This window comes from Pituophis catenifer, unplaced genomic scaffold, assembly GCF_029215685.1.
Source record: "Pituophis catenifer annectens isolate HBS135680 unplaced genomic scaffold, rPitCat1.0.hap2 SCAF_2, whole genome shotgun sequence".
Taxonomy (NCBI): domain Eukaryota; kingdom Metazoa; phylum Chordata; class Lepidosauria; order Squamata; family Colubridae; genus Pituophis; species Pituophis catenifer.
Window position 1 is genome coordinate 8,034,060 of NW_027256882.1, and position 20,051 is coordinate 8,054,110.

At 39.8% G+C, this 20,051-nt stretch overlaps 1 protein-coding gene across 1 annotated transcript in view; it reads left to right on the plus strand.

The window, feature by feature from the left end:
* LOC139309804 (vomeronasal type-2 receptor 26-like) overlaps positions 1–16,436 on the plus strand; it is a 79,007-nt gene extending 62,571 nt beyond the window's left edge. Inside the window, exons 3-6 of the mRNA XM_070934008.1 lie at positions 2,869–2,987; positions 5,964–6,176; positions 12,996–13,122; positions 15,532–16,436. Of these exons, the coding sequence (XP_070790109.1) occupies positions 2,869–2,987; positions 5,964–6,176; positions 12,996–13,122; positions 15,532–16,436 (1,364 nt within the window). The remainder of the gene's footprint in view (positions 1–2,868; positions 2,988–5,963; positions 6,177–12,995; positions 13,123–15,531) is intronic.
* The last annotated feature ends 3,615 nt before the right edge of the window (positions 16,437–20,051 follow it).

The window sequence follows — 20,051 nt, forward strand, 5'->3', positions numbered from 1 at the left end:
CAAATCTCACCAGGCTCAAGGTTGACTCAGCCTTCCATCCTTCCGAGGTAGGAAAAATGAGGACCCAGATTGTGGGGGCAATAAGCTGACTTTGTATAAAAAAAGAACACTGCTTAGAGGGGGTGGCGCAAAAGCAGGTATATACAAAAGTATGAAGGCTATTGCTTAACGCATTGCAAGCCGCCCTGAGTCTCCGGAGAAGGGTGGCATATAAATTGAACCAATAAATAAATAAATAAATAAATAAATAAACAAATAAATAAATAAATAAATTATTTTTTACCGTAAAATGCTCATGACCAAATTCATCAGAAAAGGTTTGACAAACAACATTGCCCATGGAAAAGATTTTTTACCTTTTGAACAATTCAAGAAACATCCCAATTGGTGGGACCCTTTACTGGCAACTTTATTTACACATATAAATAATATTTGGCTCGAACATCATTCCTATAACTAAAAAAGGGAATAAAAAGCACCCTAGGAATTCCAGGCCCATATCTCTAACAGATATTGTGACTAAAATATATATCAGCTTCCACTTGAATAATGAAAAGTGCATTTCTTGTAGAAGAACCAGCAATCTTTAGGCAGATTTGACCCTGTATTGACAATTGTGTCGTCTTGAACCATCTAACTGTAAAAATATCAATCAGAGGAAATAATGTTTTGCTGTTTTTAGAGCATTTGCCACAATAAAGAAACATAGAAGAAACTTGATTGCCCTTAAAATGGAACTCAGAATGTTGACCCGCTCTACAAGCACTGACAATGAGAACAATTAATCAATGGAACAGGCTGGATTAGAAAATCTTCAAGATCCCTTCCATCCCAATTAGTCAATGTTATTTGTTCATTTGTTAGAGAGTGTGATTTGGGCTCAATGGAGCCATGAGAAGTAGGACTGATCCTTACCAGAGGGCAAGACAAGGGTGCTGCAGATTTAACTTTATGGGTTTCATATGCTGTTAAGAGTACTTGGTTCCTACTCTCATAAATACTATTGGATGATCGATCAGTCAAAGTCAAAAGTTATAGTCTTTGGAAAATGACATTATTGCCATATAGGGCTATTCAGTGAGGAGCCAATAGAGCAAGTTCACACCTTTCCTTACCTGGGATATTTTTTTCTGTGACTGGATCTTGGCTCCCTCAACATTTAAAGGATCTTGTTTAGACCAAAGGCACAAGTGAATGATCTGGTTTTTTTTAAATCATAGTTATGCAGCCTCGTTAGCCTGAATTATTAAAGTACAAAAGGCCAAAGTTACAACCATGCATATATATTGAGCTGAACTTTGGGATTTAATTTATACCACTATTAGAACAAATTTGATCACATCATCTGAGAAGTATCTTGTGGGATTATACAATTTATAAAATTAAGGCATAGAATTGTTTTTTTATAAAATTAATGGTATGGAAACTGACACAGTCCAAACAAATCTGTTAGAACAAATACATTTAAATTAAAAAGTTATTGAATTGTACAACTGACAAATCATATTAGGAACTATGATCTCTCTGTTTTTATAGAATTGGAAAAAAAACTAAAAAAATTGCTGCAGAAAAAATCCAAGATTTTCAAAACAAATGAAGACATAGCCATTCTCAGTAAGGTTGGCACATTGAAATGCATTCCAAATTGACAAGTATTGAGTTGACTCTTCCAAATCCCTTACAATGAACCTACTTATATTTGTGGAGCTCCAGAAATAAAAGATATAATGTATCTATTATTTTGCATGTCAATTCGATAAGAAAAAGGGAGATCAATATCTTGGACTGTACTTTAGAGAAACAACCTGTTGGGATCCTAATATTAAAACAACATATTTCATATGTGGTCAGAATTCAGAAATTATATATAATATAATCTTTTTTTTTTGGAGGAAATTAATTCAGCTGAAATCTTCTTATGTGATTTGATTGCAGTAAATTCTGGGGATGATAAGAAATACTATTTTTATGCTTCATGCTTATTCTATTCTACTTAATGTTTTAAATTCTATTTTTATATATGATCTTGTTAATGTTCTATGTTTTATATTCTGTATCTTGATATGGCCTACTGACTAATCAACAAGAAACTGTTCTAATATGTGCATGAGAAAAAAATATGAGTTTATTAGAAGCTAAAACGTTGGACTTGATAAACCCCAAATATAACACAGAATTCTTCATTACCTTTTCAGATCAGTCAGAGAATTGCTTCAGAGGCTCTGAGTGATAAAAGTCAATTCCCTTTTTTCCATCCAATGCTGCCCACAGAAGGTTTCCACTATCCAGCAATTGTCCAACTGCTCCTCCATTTTGAATGGACCCTGATTGGTCTCTTTGCTCCAGACACAGAGAAGGGGGAGCATTTCATGAGGACTTTTACTCCTATGCTTGTCAGGAATAGAATTTGTGTTGTTATATCACAACAGTTCTCAGTGACTGCACACCCAGCACGCCTCAGGAATGCCTTCTCTAAGTGGAAACAAGTCAATGTCCTTGTTCACTTCATGGAATTTGAGTCCCCCTTTGACAGAATTCTTCCTTTCCATTTAACACTTGAAGGTTTGCCAGGACCCATTGAAGGGAAAGTCTGGATCATAACAGTGGTTGGATTACATATAATGGAAAAAGACACACGTCTAAAGTACGTCCATAGTATTTGGAGCTTTCCTCTTCAATGGAAAAAAAGTTGGCAACAAGAGGATGACTATACAACATATTTATTTGTGAAACCTGAATTTCAAGATGAGTATTTTCATTGTTCTGTTTCAAAACACATCTTTTCTGTCAAAGGCCGGAGGAGATGCTTATGGAAAGTGTCACTGGAGAAACAAGGGGAAGGGAATAGTATACTGGTTGCAAATCCAGGCACTACTTACAGTGTCATTAAGATTCTGGCCCATGCCTTAAATGCTGTGTCCAAACTACAGAGGAGAAGGAAGAAGGGAGAAGAGAGGTTGGGGGCTCCAAGGCTGCAACCGTGGAAGGTATGGGGTCCCAACAAGGATCCATCAAACTAAATTCCTTTTCAGGGTCTTTTGTGCTTTCTGAGCTTGGTTAATTAAGATCTTAAGCTTCTGTACAACATCTTGTACTTATCGTAAGAACCCTACATCCTTCCTTCTACAACCAAGACGTTTTGTATATTCGGAAAAATGTTCCCAGACTCCGTTTAATTTTAAGCTCCTGTAACCCAACATGGCTCTTCTCCTTGTTGTCTTTACTCAAGGCTGAAAGCAGATCTTTTGTCAGAGTTTAGGTAGCGTGACTAGTAGTATGAGATAAGCCCAGGAGCAAAACGCAGCACACAGAGCCTTTAGATAATGTAGGAAGTTAGCACTCACCCCTCTCCTAGAAGAATGAAATTTTTTAGGAAATATTAAAAAAAGCAGAATATTATATTTCCCTGGATGAGAAATAGAGAAACATGTTTTAAAGATAAAGCAGCTTCCTGCCTCCCCCCAATTTGTCAATGGACCATCATCTGCAACACAATAGGACCCATCTAGCAACAGAAACTCACCACATGGTACCTGGAAAGATTACATCAGCCAGCAAGGCTAGCTAAGACCCCCACCCCCGGGAGTCTGACAACCAATCAGGATAGTCTTCCTGTGCCTCAGGAAGTTCAAAACTCTGAGAGTGCATAAAACCAAGGCATGCTGAGCATCTCATCCCCTTTCTGTTCAGGAACTCAAACCATGTGATCCTGTCCACCATTAAACCATCTTTCCAAGCAGTCTCCATGTTTCCAGTGTCTTTTTCCCCACTTGGAACTGAACCCAGAGGACATTTCTTCCAACAATTTGGCCCCCACAGATGGGACTCCAAGCTAACCTAACCAATGGACCTGGCCCAGGTAAGCCTCCCTTGCTAGCAGCAGACCCATTGAGTCTGTGGGTAAGTTTTCCTGGACCTTGGCCATTTGGAACTAGGCTTTAAAGGGGTGTTGAGTGTTGAGCTCAAAGGCTGCTTGGAAAGAAGGTGAGTACCTCTAAATTTTAATTTTAAAGCATGGGAAAGTGTGAAAAATGTGTGTATGCCTGCATGTGTGTGAGTGAGAGGGCACTTCTTCCAATCACAGCTGGATCTTGCTTCCTCTGTGCATTTTCTAACCACAGAAAGACCAACAGTCTGGAGAGCATGGGGGATTTGCCATAGCACAGGACCTTCTGTTAGGGAAGGAGGAAGTGTGTGTGTGGGATTCCACCCAGACAACAGTCTGATTCCACCTCTTTGAGTGACCTCTAGCTGCATCTCTGCCTATCGCTACCTCCACCGAGCCGTGACCTGTAGGATAGAGAAAGCGGGGGGGGGGAGGGGGTTTTGCCAGACGTGGACTTTATATTTAAAGGGAACGAAAGCTGAGCGAACGCCAAGTGAAAGTGAAAAAGGGTGATAAAAGGAAAAAGGGAATCTCTGGTGTTTTTCAAGAAAGCATAGCCCCATTGTATGTGTATAGAGTAAGGAAGGTTCCAGTACCATTGCAGGGGGCAGTAGGTCCTCCCGGATTATCTTTTTGATCCGGAAATCCAGGCAAATTCCCTGTACTCTCAACAACCTTCGCCACAAAGCAAAGGTTGGAAACCGGATGATAATTAGCTAAAATAGCTGGGTCCAGGGATGGCTTCTTGAGGAGGGGCCTCACCACCGCCTCTTTCAAGGCAGCGGGAAAGGCACCCTCACTCAAAGAAACATGTTGAATGATGGGAACAGGATAGGCGTTCTGCTGCAAGGCCTTGTTGATTGTGCACTTATAGTCTGTGCAGATGTGGACCAAGCAGTCAGCTTTTGAGAGCTTTTTTTTTTTTCTTCATTGGTATTGTGCTAGATTGGGCTTTTATAATCTCACTTTTCAAAGTTTCCCAAGCTTCTTGGGTTATTTTCCCCTTGAGAATTCTCATCCATGAAGTCCTTCACAAAGTCTCTCTAAGTTTATTGAAATTAGCTCTCTTAAAGTCTAGGATTCTAGTTTGACTTTGTTCTATTGATTGTGCTTGCATAATGTTGAATTCTAATATTGCATGATCACCCCCCCACACACACACACACCCCAAGGTTCCTGTTGCTTCAACAACTTCTATTATTTCATCTCTGTTAGTGAGAATTAAGTCCAATATGGCTGATCCCCTAGTTCCCTTTTCTACTTTTTGGGAGACAAAGTTGTCTGCTAGGTTTGTCAGGAACGTGTTGGATCTTCCACTTGGTGCAGAGTTTGTCTCCCAGTTGACGTCAGGGTAGTTAAAATCCCCCACTACTATTGTGATGTGCTTCCTACATACCTTAGTTAGCTGACTAGCAAAAAGTTCATCTATTTCCTCTGTTTGGTTGGGTGATCTAAATTATACACCTATGGAAATGTCATTCCCCCTCCCCTTTTACATTGACCCAAATGCATTCCAGGCAGTTTTCATCATTGTTGTGCTCTATTTCTGTAGACATTTAGTTATTTCTTATATATAGTGCAACTCCTCCTCTTTTTTTATTTGGTCTATTTCTTTTAAATAACTTAAACCCCTTTAGCTGTGTATTCCATTTAGAATAGAATAACAGAGTTGGAAGGGACCTTGGAGGTCTTCTAATCCAACCCCTTGCTTAGGCAGGAAACCCTACACCATTTCAGACAAATGGATATCCAACATCATCTTAAAAACTTCCAATGTTGGAGCATTCACAACTTCTGAAGGCAAGCTGTTCCACTGATTAATTGTTCTAACAGTCAGGAAATTTCTCCTTAACTCTAAGTTGCGCTCAAGTGCTTTGGAGAATAACTTGACTCCCCCTTTGTAGGTTTCAGCCGGCCAATGAGAATAATATAATGATTCTCATAAAATTAAAATACTACTATTACATTATTATAATCAGTAACCATTCTATGTATAGAATAATATGAGAAAATCCACAAATGACCATTTGAGATAAGAAACAAAGTTTTCTGCTTTTAAAATTCTATTCCATTCTAGTTCCATCCATTTCTAAAGAAGAAGGAATTGTACAATCTTTCCCTGTTTAAAGTGTACTTGGATCAAAATGGAGACATAGCAGCAGATCTGGATATCATTAGTGGGGTAGTTCTCCCCAAGAAGGATCCCATCAACAAACATTTGGGGAGTTTTGAAAGACAGAGACTTATAATCCATCAAGATGCTTTGTCACAGCTAAAGTTGCTCAACAAGGTGTGGAAAAATATTGATGTCTTTTCTCTTTTTTTCAAAAGCCTTAGGACCCATTTCAAGTGGACTCAACCTAGTCAAAAATGTAGATAACCTTCACTGACAATTGAATCTAGAGTAATTTTTAAAACAATTTTCTTATTTGTTTGTTTGTTTGTTTGTTTGTTTGTTTGTTTGTTTGTTTGTTTGTTTGTCATATTTCTATGCCGCCCACTCTCCGAGGACTCTGGGCGGCTTACACCAAAGACAGTATATTAAATAGCATATTGCCCCCTAACAATCTGGGTCCTCATTTTACCCACCTCGGAAGGATGGAAAGCTGAGTCAACCTTAAGCCAGTGAGATTTGATCCGCTGATCTGCTGAACTAGCAGTCAGCTGAAGTAGCTGCAGTACTGCACTCTAACCACTGTGCCACCTCGGCACCTTATCTTAGACAGATAAGGAGGCTTCAGTTCTATTGACCAAGTTGTCTTTCAGATGCTATAATGCTGAATATTTTTGTAAGCTGATTCAGCTATAATTAAAATGAGGTTTTTGGGTGATTATTATTTAGGGCACAAATCATTGCCATTTAGTATCTCTTCTGCAATTTAGTATTTTTATAAAGCTGTTGAGAGGATTGCAACCAGGGGTGGGTGGTTTAAGTTCACTTGTTCCTTGTCTTTAGTGATCAAAGATGAAGGCAATTCTGTTGACCAGTTCTTGACTTCAGGTTTGGAGTAAATCCGATTAAATGGAATCCAGAGTGTAGAGAGTTGGATGGAGATTCTGTTGGTCCAATTGGGAAATAAGCTTCATCTTGTCTTGGTTGGTGTCAGGATCTCCTAAAAATGCAGGTCCAGAGTCTGTGAGGTTTTTATTCAGCTGAGACCATAGTTATACATGCCTCTCTTTAACCCCGCTGGGATAGTGGAATTGAGGAAGGAGGTCCAAGGCTTTCCGTTCTCATGAAATTATAATGACTGGTCCAATCTGTGAGTTTATTTAGTCATTGATTCAGTACATTTATTTGCTGCTCATGATAATGGCTTGAAAATTGAAGTACTGAAGCATGACTTCAATGCAAAAAAAAATAATAATAATCCTGATATGAGAAGCAATAAGGGACAATTTTGAGGGAAATATTACTTAGATTTTGGCATTGACTTGTAAAAGTGTACTTCATCTGAAATTCCCTTCAACGCAATTGTTTATCTTGACTGTTAGCTACCTTAGGACACACCGAGGGGGACCAAATCAAACTAATAATAAATATGAGTGTGTGTTTCTCTGTGGGTTTTTGTTACTTGATTGTAGTCTTTCAACAGAAAGGAACTTGTATTGGGCTCATACTAGTGGTGGGTTGCTACCAGTTCACCCCAGTTTGGGCGGGGTCCAGAAAAATTCGGTTTTCAGTTCCTATGAAATAATAATAATTGGTCTGATGTGAGCTTATTTATTCATTAAATTTATTTGCTGCCCATCTCACTAAGCACCAAAACATGACTTTGATGAACAGAAAATCAATTCCTGATATCAGAAGTAATAAGGAACAATTTCGAGGGAAATATTACTTAGATTTGGGCCTTGGCTTTTAAGAGTGTGCTTCATCTGAAAATCCCTTGAATGCAACTGTTTATCTTGATGGTTAGCAATTTAAGACATTTTGGGAGGCTGCAAATCAAACGAATAATAAATATGCGGGTATCTATTTCCCTGTGAGTTTGTGTCATCTAATTGTAATCTTTCAATAGAAAGGGCCTTGTGTTGGATACCTTGTGTTGGATATCCCTTTCCCACACAGGGTTCATACGCATGACCAGTAATGGGTTTCTACGGGTTCGCCACTACCAGGCAAACTGGTAGTGGTGGCAGTGGGAGGTTCTGCCCACCTATCCGGACATCATGATAGATGCTCTGCGCAAGCACAAAAGGCTCTGCACATGTGCAGAAGTGCACCGTGCGAGCGTGTGTGCTCACAGTTCCGAACCGGTAGCAAAGGTAAGCGGAACCCATATGCTGCATCAAAAGATGCCTAACTCACCCATTTTCAGGGATACGTTCTCAGCTCCATCCAGTGGTGAAATCTAAAATTTGTTACTATCGGTTCTGTGGGCGTGGCTTAGTAGGGGGGTAATGTGACTGGGTGGGCATGGCCAATTTCTTTTTAACTTTTAAAACCATTTTTTTCTAGAACCTCTTCAGCGAAGAGGTTGTAAAAAAATGCTTTCAAAAGGCTCTGACGATCCCAGCTGAGTTGCCTGATCGGCAGAGGTTTTTTTAAAAAGTCTCTGCCAATCAGGCAACTCATCTTGGATCATCAGAGCATTTAAAAGAAAAAAAGGGTTTTTTTCTTTTAAATGCCTCTGCCGATCCAAGCTGAGTTTTTTTAAAAGCCTCTGCCGATCAGGCAACTCATCTTGGATCGTCAGAGGCATTTAAAAGAAAAAAACCCTTTTCTTTTTTTAAATGCCTCTGACGATCCAAGATGAGTTGCCTGATCGGCAGAGGCTTTTTTTTTTTTAACTTTTAAAAGCATTTTTTCCACCAAAGAGGTTGTAGAAAAAATGCTTTTAAAAGTAAAAAAAAAATCCTCTGATGATTGTGTGACTCAGCTGGGCATGGGGGCGGGGGCAGGGATTTTTGCTACCGGTTCTCCAAACCACCCACCTCCATTGCTACCGGATCGAGTGATCTGGTCCGAACCGGGAGCATTTCACCCCTGGCTCCATCTCACGTCACTATAGTTTGAGAAAGTAATCAGTCAGTTTTACTTTTAATTCACCAATATGGCAGTCAGATAAATTAAACAAATAAATATATAAATAGGATAGATAGAGATTTCAGAAATTTCTTCTTTCATCACAGTTTTATTGTCAACTCCGGAAACAACTTTAGCTGAAGCCATATTTTTTTTTGCTTCATTTCTTAGTTACCATACTTATGGGGGGGGGGGGAGGGGGATTTATGGAATGTAGAATGTTTTCCTCCAATGTGCCAGACATAACAATGATAAGGCTCCTGAGAACCAAGGCCAAATCAGAACGCCGTAGCAATGACAGGAGGGATGCTGAGAAGTTCATCACCAGATGCAGGTCCTTCGACAGAGCCATGACGTCGGGCAGGTTGGGCACCTTGTATTCTTGAAAACCTTGCACCTGGCTACGAGGCAGTTTTGGTGGCCAGGGATGAAAAAGGACATTGAGAGCTATGTAAAGAGCTGTTCAACCTGTGCAACTCTGAAGAAGAGACCAGGGAAGCCCCCTCCCCCACTTTGGGTGTTACAGCATGTAGCCAACCTGTTCTGTCCCCGTCTCACACACGCACCCCCACAGACAGGCAACAGTTAAAGAACTCAGCCGACAACAGTTTATCTTGTATCAGAATTGGCAGCAACCCAGTGGCTGGCTGCCAGGTATTCTTTACTCACGAGGGGGGAGTTTCTCCCTTCGTCCGGGAACAAAGCCAATACACAATAATCAACAAAGTCCAGTAAATAAAAAGAAGGTCGTCCGATATCTGTTTTTTGCTTGTCACAGAGCTGAACCGGCCACCACACCCTCTTTTATACCCTGTGGGGTGTGGTCCAGTGACTCAGCCTAATCCCTGGCACGCCTCTTCTTCTGTTGCATGTGCTTATCTCTGCAACACTGCTGAGGGTCCAGCCAAGACTCATCTCCCTCATTACTGTCCACCTGTGGCTGCGTGGACGTGCTTGGCCCCAGGCCTATCTCTTGACCTTCGGCGGACACCGAAGGCATTGCCAGAGAGGAGGGTCCTGGAGAGGGAGGCCTTGCCAACTCCTCTCCTTCACTCTCGGAGTCCTCTCCTGCCAATAACACAGGCTCAGGTAACGGAGCCACAACACAACCCCACACAACCCTGGGAAGAGATTGTGATGGACTTTATAGTTCAGCTGCTGCAAAGTGGAGGGAATACCATGATTTGGACAGTGATTGATCTATTTTCCAAGCAGGCTCACTTTATCGGCTATCCTGGATTACCATTTGCCCACAAACTGGCAAAGTTGTCCTTGAGGCATATCTACCAATTGCATGGGGTCCCATGCAGAATTATTTCAGATCGTGTGTGTGTGTGTGTGGCCAATTCATGGATACGTTCTGGAGGGAGTTGTTAAAATCCATTGGGTCCTCCCACGGCTTAGTTTGGCTTTTCATCTAAGTACAAATGGGGCAGTGGAGAGAGCTAACACCATGGTGGAGCAGTACCTAAAGTGCTATGTCAAATTCCATTGACATCCTTCAGTCTCAAGAGACTATGGTATCATGCTCTGGAAAGAGGTCCTAAAACAGCATCTAGTGTGACTAAAAAGGCCAATTCGAGAGTGGCAAATCCCTTCCACACAGAGGGCAGATACATTCTGTCCCCTGCCCAGCCCCCAGATTTCGCTGGTTCCGGGACTGCCTCTTTGCCTCAGCCTGCCGAACAAGTGTCTCTTTGAATTGGAGAAGGCCATGCTGCGTCTTTAGCCTCCAAGCTGAATGATCAGAGGTCAAGGTTTCCCAGTTGTTAATGTCCATTCCCAGGGCCTTTAGGTCCCTCTTGCAGATATCCTTATATCGCAGCTGCGATCTCCCTCTGAGGTGCTTTCCCTGCACTAATTCTCCATACAGGAGATCAAATATGTCATCAAATTAGATCAAATTAGTCTGCTGGTATGTCAAATACCCGCAGACTAATTGGGCAGAAATACTGCCTTTTGCTGAAGTGGCATACAATAATGCAGTGCACAGTAGTATGGGGCTTACTCCCTTCAAGGTGGTCAACAGGGTAGACTTTGTCCCCATGCCAGAATTCCCACAGGAGTCTCCCTCTTCTATTAGTCTAACAGAGTGGGTTGACTCGTTACAGAACACTTGGAGGAATGTAAGGCGAGCACTGACAAAAGCAACAAAAGCCTACAAAGAGCAGGGTGATAAGAAACAAGCCCAGCAGAGACCTTTACTGTGGAATTAAAACTCTCCCGCCTTGTGGGGAAGGTGCACCCGGCGTTCCACAGTAGCTTGTTAAAACTGGTAGTTGGCTCTACATTGAGACTGTGGCACCAAAGCCCATAGTGGTGGAAGGGGAGACCCATTATGAAGTAAAGTAGATTTTAGATTCAAGGCTTTACAAGGGGAAGTTACAATATTTAGTGCAATGGACAGGATATCTTTATCAAAGGCCACCTGGATTAAGAGCACCAACATGAGAGCAGACAGGCTAGTAAAGAAATTCCATGAAAAGAACCCTCAAAACCCAAAGCATCAATAGATGAGGGTGGGAATGACTGTTTGTGATTCATATCTTACAGATGCTCTTTTCCATGTAAGGGGAGCTGAAACAACTCTAGCTGAAGCCATACTTTTCTTGCTTCGTTTCTTAGTTGCCATACTTATATGTGAGGGAGCGGGATTTATGGAATGTAGAATACTTTCCTCCAGTGTGCCAGACATAACAACAATAAGACTCTTGAGAAACAAGGCCAAATCAGTATGGCCTAGCAATGGCAGGAGGGAGTGATGAGAAGTTCATCACCGGCTTTATTGGCTAACGTGACCTGTGACACAAGGAGATGGGCAGTATCTATTCTTTAATTATACAAAAAATGTGGGAATTATTCAGTGTTGGTTTCACATTTGACCATGCTGATATAATGTACTGAATAAACAGGATTTTTGAGGAAGGCCTCAGAGTCTAGAATAGGTTGGGAGCATTACTCAGAACCATTATATTTATTCTAATAAATGTAATGGAATAAAAAATTAATAAATCTTTTACAGTAAAGTTTACTTTAAAATTTAGTATGAGTGGCAATCTAAGTGTTGGAGATGCGATTGTGATGATGCTACCTATTATTATATATGGTGGACTTGTAAAAAAGTTAAAGCATTTTGGATTAAAATATGGTGGATTATCCAAAATATTCTTAAAAAGAAGATAAGGTTTACTCCACAGTTGTTTTTGTTGGGTATAATTACAGATTGTAGGGTTATAGAGACTAAATTGATCTTAAATTTAATATCTGCAGCTAGACTTTTGGTGGCGCAATATTGGAAGAAGGAAGATCTGCCTACTATTGAAGATTGGACATTAAAAGTAGCGAATTTAGCAGAAATGGCAAAAATTTCAGCATATTTGAAAGATCATTCACAAGAAAGATATATATCAGAATGGAGAAGATGGATTGATTATATTCAAAACAAATATCAGACTAAAAAGTATCAAATAGCTTATGAATGAATAAAAAAATTAAGAGTATTCATATTTAGTGAAGTAAAAGGGGAGTTAAAGTGTCAAGGAGGGGATAGGAGTCCATAGATAGTTAGCTCAGTTTAGGATATGATTGTTAATTGTTATACCCTGTATTTTGTTCGGGGAAGTTCGGGGGAGGTTGTGGGGGGGGTAAGGAAGAGAGGGGGAAATATTTCTAAAAATTTTTGTAAAACTCTTTAATAAAAAAAAATAGTATGCGCGATATCTTATTGTAAAATCATGCCTATCTGAAAAATAGAGGAATGCATGTTAATTCCAGTATGAGGAGGAACCCACCAATTGTCACTTGATGCTTAAATCTTCTCTCAATGTCATCTCTCCAGATTTTATTATGTAGAAAGGTACTTTTGTTTGCAATTTGATATGCCTCAAGAAAAAAGGAGGAACTAAATGAGGCATCTGCCTTCAATTGTATCTCCTTTAACCATTTGGAAGTATTCAGAGATTTCATATTTGCCTACATGAAGGGCAGAGACTACTTGGCCAATGTTCATATCTACCTCCATCTTACATGGATGATGAGTCTCAACATATTTTCCTTGGCATTTCTTGTTTTTCTTCTCAGTCTCTTCCTCAGTCCAAATGTGTGGAAAAATGTCAGCCTGGATTTGTCAAGAAGGCTCGAGAAGGAGAGCCAGTTTGCTGCTATGACTGCATTCCTTGTCCAGAGGGGACCATCTCCACTCAGGAAGGTAGGTGACACCATAAGGAAACCTACTGAATTCATCCAGAGCACTTTGATCAATATACTACTTAAAGAGACATATAGGTTTGATGGTTTTGTTTTTAATTGTTGTGGTGTCCAGTTTCTTCCCTAATGGGAGGGGAAAGAAAAAGATCCTGAAGGATGAGGTACGAAGAAGGATGTTGTGGGTTGGGTAGGAAATCTCTCTTTTATTTTTAAGTTTGGATGTGTCCTTCCATATTTATCTTCTTTAGGAACATCTGAATTTTTGTAACTTGAGGAATGATTTTAGATCAATGTGCTTTGCTCACCCAAAACAACTGTACATTACAGGCCAAAAGATACATCAATCAGTCCTTCAATTAATCAGTCAATGTTTATAAAGATCACAAATCATCATAAATTGAAATATCTAACTGGGAGGAACAATGGAGGGAGAGAAGTTGAGTTGAAGGAGAAAATGAAAACCAAACAGAGGACTCGCCGTAAAAACATCAAGTGGATATTTACTTCCTACCTTTTCTTATCTTTCCAATTTTCTTTGTTGTTAATAATGAGATACAAACAGTTATAACACCAACAAAAAAAAGGAATGTAGTTGTGGTTCTGAAAGGGGGAAAAAGACTACAGTAATATACAGTGTTGGGATTAAAAGGAACAGAAAGGAGAGGGAAAAAGAACTAATAGAGGACCAATCTACTAAATATCGGTTGCTACCAATGTTGAATTTAAAATTGTTTAATTTTTTAAAATTTTAACTCTCTTTAAAATTGTTGCCAAATCTAGAGAATATGGAAATATATTGCTTCATCTTCTCATGTTTACAGGGTAAAAAGACTTTGCAGACAACGGGCTAAGTTCCTCTTCTTGAATTCCTTCATGAACTAATCTTCCTTAAGATCTCTTTTTTTAATATATATATATATATATTTATCAAATTCATTTGTCTGTCTATTTCACACACAGTGACTCTTGGTGGCAATTAAATCAATTATTAAAAATAAAAACAATGAGGTATAAATGCTAGGAAAACAAGAGAGGAATGCATCAAGGTGCTATCTGTCATGCAACCAGCATACAGGGCCAAGGGAATCCCAACGACTGTTGAAAGAATCACATTTTAAGGAAATTCTAGAAGGCCCAATAATTTGGAGACACTCTCAATTTCAGGGTAGTCATTCATTCACTCATTCATTCATTCATTCATTCATTCTGAAGGGGGCAGTACCACCTGTCCTAAAATAGGCAGTGTTGCAATCAAGGGTGAAATCCAGCAGGTTCTGGAGAACTGGTAGTGGAAATTTTGAGTAGTTTGGAGAACCTGCAAATACCACCTCTGGCTGGCCCCAGAATGAGGTGGGAATGGAGATTTTGCAATATCCTTCCCCTGGAGTGGGGTGGGAATGGAGATTTTGCAGTATCCTTCCCCTGCCATGCCCACCAAGTCACATCCACAGAATCGGTAGGGAAAAATTTTAGATTACAACCCTGGTTGCAACCCTTCTCAAGTGGTTCTCCATGGATCCAACAATGTTAGACAACTTTGATCCTGTATTTTTCTCCAGTATTTTTGGAGCAGATTATTGAGAGCATGGTTGGTGGGTCAATCATCAGTAACTGAGTTTAAACATTTTTGGGATAATCATATGTCCATCATCTGAATTTATTTTTTTTAAAAATGAAATAAATTATTAAATAAGTAAGAAAACAAAAAACTCAAAGGACAGATTATGTCTTTTTGTGCTGCAAGTTTTCTGTTTCTATCTTTTTATCCCATACTCATAGGGTTGCTCTTGAAAGCCAGCTGTAATTAACAAATGGTCCAGAATGCAAATGCACAATGTTGTGTTTCCGGGTATTATTCCATAGGACAACCCTATTATGCAGGCTCCGCAGAATCCCAGTTTCTTTCCAAGTGCAATTAAATTCACCTTTAAAACCCTACATGAGACAGAACTGGGGTATCTGCAGGGCTTCCCTTGTCCCAACAGAGCAGACATAATTGGCATGCAAAAGGTCTGTTCCCTAAAAGATTCCCACTTTATAGGTCCTCAGATGACTGCTTTGTCTGGTGCAGATCCTGCCTCATTGGGCCCACTCCCTCTTGAAATTCAATAGGCCCCCACCTTCTTAGACTTCTGGAGACTTGCTACATCTCCCAAACTTTTGGGATAAGGTAAGGTCAGTGCAAGATAAGAATCTGGAGAGGTTGTGGCACCAGATATTTCTTTTAATTTAATTTAATTTTGTTTTTGGTCTTATTCTTGTTCTTATAGTTGTATGTATTGGGGATTTTTTTCTTTTTTTGAGTTTAAGTATATTCCATTTACTGAGACTTTACTGTTTCTCAGTATCAAATCTCATCCAAAATTTTATTTGAAATTTGAATAAAAGAAATATTACTTTGTTTTCTCAGATACTGAAAAATGCACCAGGTGCCCAGATGATCAATATCCAATCAAGAACCGAGTCCAATGTATCCCCAAAAGAATAACCTTCCTCTCCTACGAAGAATATCTCAGCATCCTCCTCATCTCCATGGCCTTACTGTTGTTTCTAACCACAGGCCTTGTTTTAATCATATTCCTTAAATACCTAGAAACTCCCATTGTCAAAGCTAACAACCGGGACCTCTCCTTCATCCTCCTGGTCTCCCTCCTCCTTTGTTTTTTGTCCTCCTTTCTCTTCATTGGCCAACCAAGGAAAGCTACCTGTCTTCTCCGACAAATGGTGTTCAGCATTGTCTTCTCAGTGGCTGTGTCTTCTGTGTTGGCCAAAACAATCACAGTGGTGCTGGCCTTCCTGGCCTCAAAACCAGGAAACAGGGTGAGAAGATGGTTGGGGAAAAGCTTGGCCAACTCCATCATCCTTTCTGGTTCTGGTGTCCAAATTCTCATCTGTGCCATGTGGTTGGGAGTTTCTCCCCCATTTCCTGACTCTGATCTGCACTCCCAGCCTGGAGTGATCATCCTGCAATGCAACGAAGGCTCTGTCATCATGTTTTATGTTGTCCTTGGCTACATGGGCTTCCTGGCTGCCATCTGCTTCACTGTGGCTTTTCTGGCCAGAAACCTGCCTGGGGCCTTCAATGAAGCCAAGCTGATCACCTTCAGCATGCTGGTCTTCTGCAGTGTCTGGGTCTCCTTCCTGCCCACCTACCTGAGCACTAAAGGAAAATCCATGGTTGCCGTGCAGATCTTCTCCATCTTGGCCTCCAGTGCTGGACTATTAGGCTGCATCTTCATCCCCAAGTGCTACATTATCATCCTGAGACCAGATCTAAACACGAAGGAACATCTAATGACAAAAGCAGTGAAATGACTATGAAATTCTTAGCCTCATAACTTTTAGTTATCCATTATTATTGGGCTGATATGCTTACTTTGCATTTGTTTGACAATTTATGTTTATTAAAACTGAAGGAAATAAATATGAAGGAGGATCTCCTAATCCATGTAGGAGAATCTGCCAAAGGTTGAAACCATGTGAGCTGCATGAAATGTGGAATGACATTCAGTCATGGTGGTGATCCTTTCAGATAAAGAAGCCATGCAGAGGAATACAGAATCTATCCAGAGATTAGGAAGAATTGGAATATTAGTCAGCATACAGGAAGGGGATATGGAGGATAATACCAAGACATGGATGAAAGATGGGGAAAGGTCCAACCACGCCTATCTCCCTGGTGCATAGCAAGATATCCCAATACCTAATCTCTTCAACATACACCTGTGGATATGTGGAAAGTCCTTCCATTTAAATTTAACTAATTTGAGCTTTAATGGAGAGAAATGTACATGGTGGTTCAAGGAACCATTTTGCTTTCTTTGCATTAAAGTCTCCCCGGAAGTAACTCTTTAAATCAGAACTGTGAAAAATTCTAAAGGCCAAGGACATAATATACACCTGAGATGTTTGCTGGTTGGTTGATTAGGTGTCATGACCATCAGCAACTAAATATATAGACTTTCTTCAGTGTCATCTGTCTTATTGTAGCCATTTTGTTCCCTCAGGAGGATATTCATGCTTCTTGTAAATGAATTGATTTATTTAGGCAGTGGTCATCCTCTTCTTCTCTTTCCTTCAACCTCTTCCATAATTATCGACTTCCCCAGGAAGCTGGGTCTTCACAGAATGTGTCCAAATAGGATAGTTTGAGCATCTCAGATTGATTTATTCTAACATGGTGATTAGAAGTTTCTGAACCATTTGGAATATTCAATGTTTCTACACAAATGTAACCTAAAACATGATCGGTTCTCCAGACAAATCCCAAAATTAGATGAAGAAAACCCAATTAAGCAATAAGTTGAAAACATTATGAGTCAAAAATAAGTCAAAAACATTATACATATTTATTTATGTATTGAGGGAAATGTTCCAAAGCTACAAATTTGTGTGTGGGAAAAATAGACGAACCTTCAATAATTTCTTCATTAATTTCTGCACTTAATTTCTTCAATAATTACTGTTTCTCTATAGGCAGCAATAAATTCAACTAAATATGACTGATAACTGTTGACCAATCCCACACATCATCTTGGAGAAATTTTAGATCATTCCTCCCCTAGCAAAATAGCTGGCTACTCTTTATCTGGTTTTAGAATTCAGGCGAGAACAGATCACATTTTAAACTATTTTTAAATGCGGATCTCGACAGTTAATGGAGGCAGTTTTTGCTATTCAATCAAGCAGAGAACTTCACCAAGCTGGCGGAAGGATCTTGAGAGATTTGAACATTGGGTGCTGTCTAACAAAATGAAATTCAACAGTGAAAAAAGCAAGGTTCTACATTTAGGGAAGAAAAACAAAATGCACAGGTACCTTGCTCAATAGTAATAATTGTGAGAGGGATCTTGGAGTCCTAGTGGACAACCATTTAGATATGAGCCAGCATTGTCCAGCAGCTGCCAAAAAAGCCAACACAGTTCTGGGCTGCATAAACAGAGGGATAGAATCAAGATCATATGAAGTGTTAATACCGCCTTATAATGCCTTGGTAAAGCCACACTTGGAATACTGCATCCAGTTTTGGTCGCCACGATGTAAAAAAGATGTTGAGACTCTAGAAAGAGTGCAGAGAAGAGCAACAAAGATGATTCGGGGACTGGAAGCTAAAACATATGAAGAACAGTTGCAGGAACTGGGTATGTCTAGTTTGATGAAAAGAAGGACTAGGGGAGACATGATAGAAGTGTTCCAATATCTCAGGGGCTTCCGCAAAGAAGAAAGAGTCAAGCTATGCTCCAAAGCACCTGAGGGTAGGTCAAGAAGCAATGGGTGGAAACTAATCAAGGAGAGAAGCAATTTAGAACTAAGAAGAAATTTCCTGACAGTTAGAACAATTAATAAGTGGAACAACTTGCCTGCAGAAGTTGTGAATGCTCCAACAATGGAAAATTTTAAGAAGATGTTGGATAACCATTTATCTGAAGTGGTGTAGGGTTTCCTGCCTGGGCAGGGGGTTGGACTAGAAGACCTCCAAGGTCCCTTCCAACTCTGTTATTCTATTCTATTCTATTCTATTCTATTCTATTCTATTCTATTCTATTCTATTCTATTCTATTCTATTCTATTCTATTCTATTCTATTCTATTCTATTCTATTCATGCAAAAATATTGAACATTCAAATGGGTTCCATGGAAAAATCAATTTTCAGCTGAATGGGACTGTTTAATAGACAAATTGAGACATATGGAATGTGGCCTTGCAGCTTACAGGACCCATGGTAAAAGGTTTGATGGAAATGTTTCTTCTACTACAGACAAAATACACAAAACGCACACATAGCAGAATGAATGGTGAATCTGGAAAAGGCCAGCAGCTGCGCTCACCACAGATTGAAATTCAGCTTTTTAAACGGACATATATACATATAACCTTTTTCTTGAAACTCAAGAAGTTCAAGTTCTCAACCTGAAACTTTGTTTTATGCAGATGCACAAACAAATCTAAACAGACAATACTCACAAAACGAAAATACTGGTGTCAGAACTTTGACGGTGTGAAAAACACCCCCCTCCTTATGCTATAGAGACACAGGAATTCTTCCTCCAGAGTTTTTATGTTGCTACAGTATGTTTAAAAGTTGTAAGCCATGCAGACTTACCTCCATGTGAATTGAGTGTCCATAGAAATTTATTTATTAAATCAATATATAAACATGGATACATTTCTGAAAGAAAGGGGAAATGATGCAAAAAAGGGGAGAAAATGATTCATCTATTCAGATTCATAAATGATAGCATAATAAATCTAAGGTTACTTCTTATTTTATTTATTTATTTTATTTATTTATTTTTCAAATTTGTATACCTCCCTATGTCAGCGCCTCAGCGCCGGCATAGAGAGGAGAGATAAGCTCTGAACTTTTGCCTGCTAAATCCCTTTGAAACTCGGTTGTTGTGGAAATGAGGAGGGGGGAGACATTCCTGTGAAATGACGAGACAAGAAGTCAGGAGAGGGACTTGGAAGATAGCCAATGAGAAGCAGAGAATTGGGGATCGGAAAGGGAGGGATTGGGGGGCAAAAGGTCAGTCTTGTCCGCATCGAGTCATGATCCAGTTGCTGTGCTCGAATAAAGAAAATATTTCCTTAAAGATTGGCAGTTTGGAAATTCATTTATTTTGAGATAGCATCGAAGTCTGACACCCTACTCCCGAAGGACTCAGGGCGGTGAACAGCCAAACAGTAAAATACATAAATACAAAATTTAAAAAACAGGATAAAATCGAATTAAACAATTTGGCCCAGACAAATTAAAACACCCCAGTCATTTAAAAACAGATTAAAATTTGCATGTTTAAAAAGAAAAGAGGGAAAAAGATTAGGCCAGGCCCGCCTGGTGGAATAAAAAGGTCTTCAAAGCGCGGCGGAAGGTGCGCAGATCCGGGATCCTCCGTATCTCCAGGGGGAACTCATTCCAGACAGTAGGT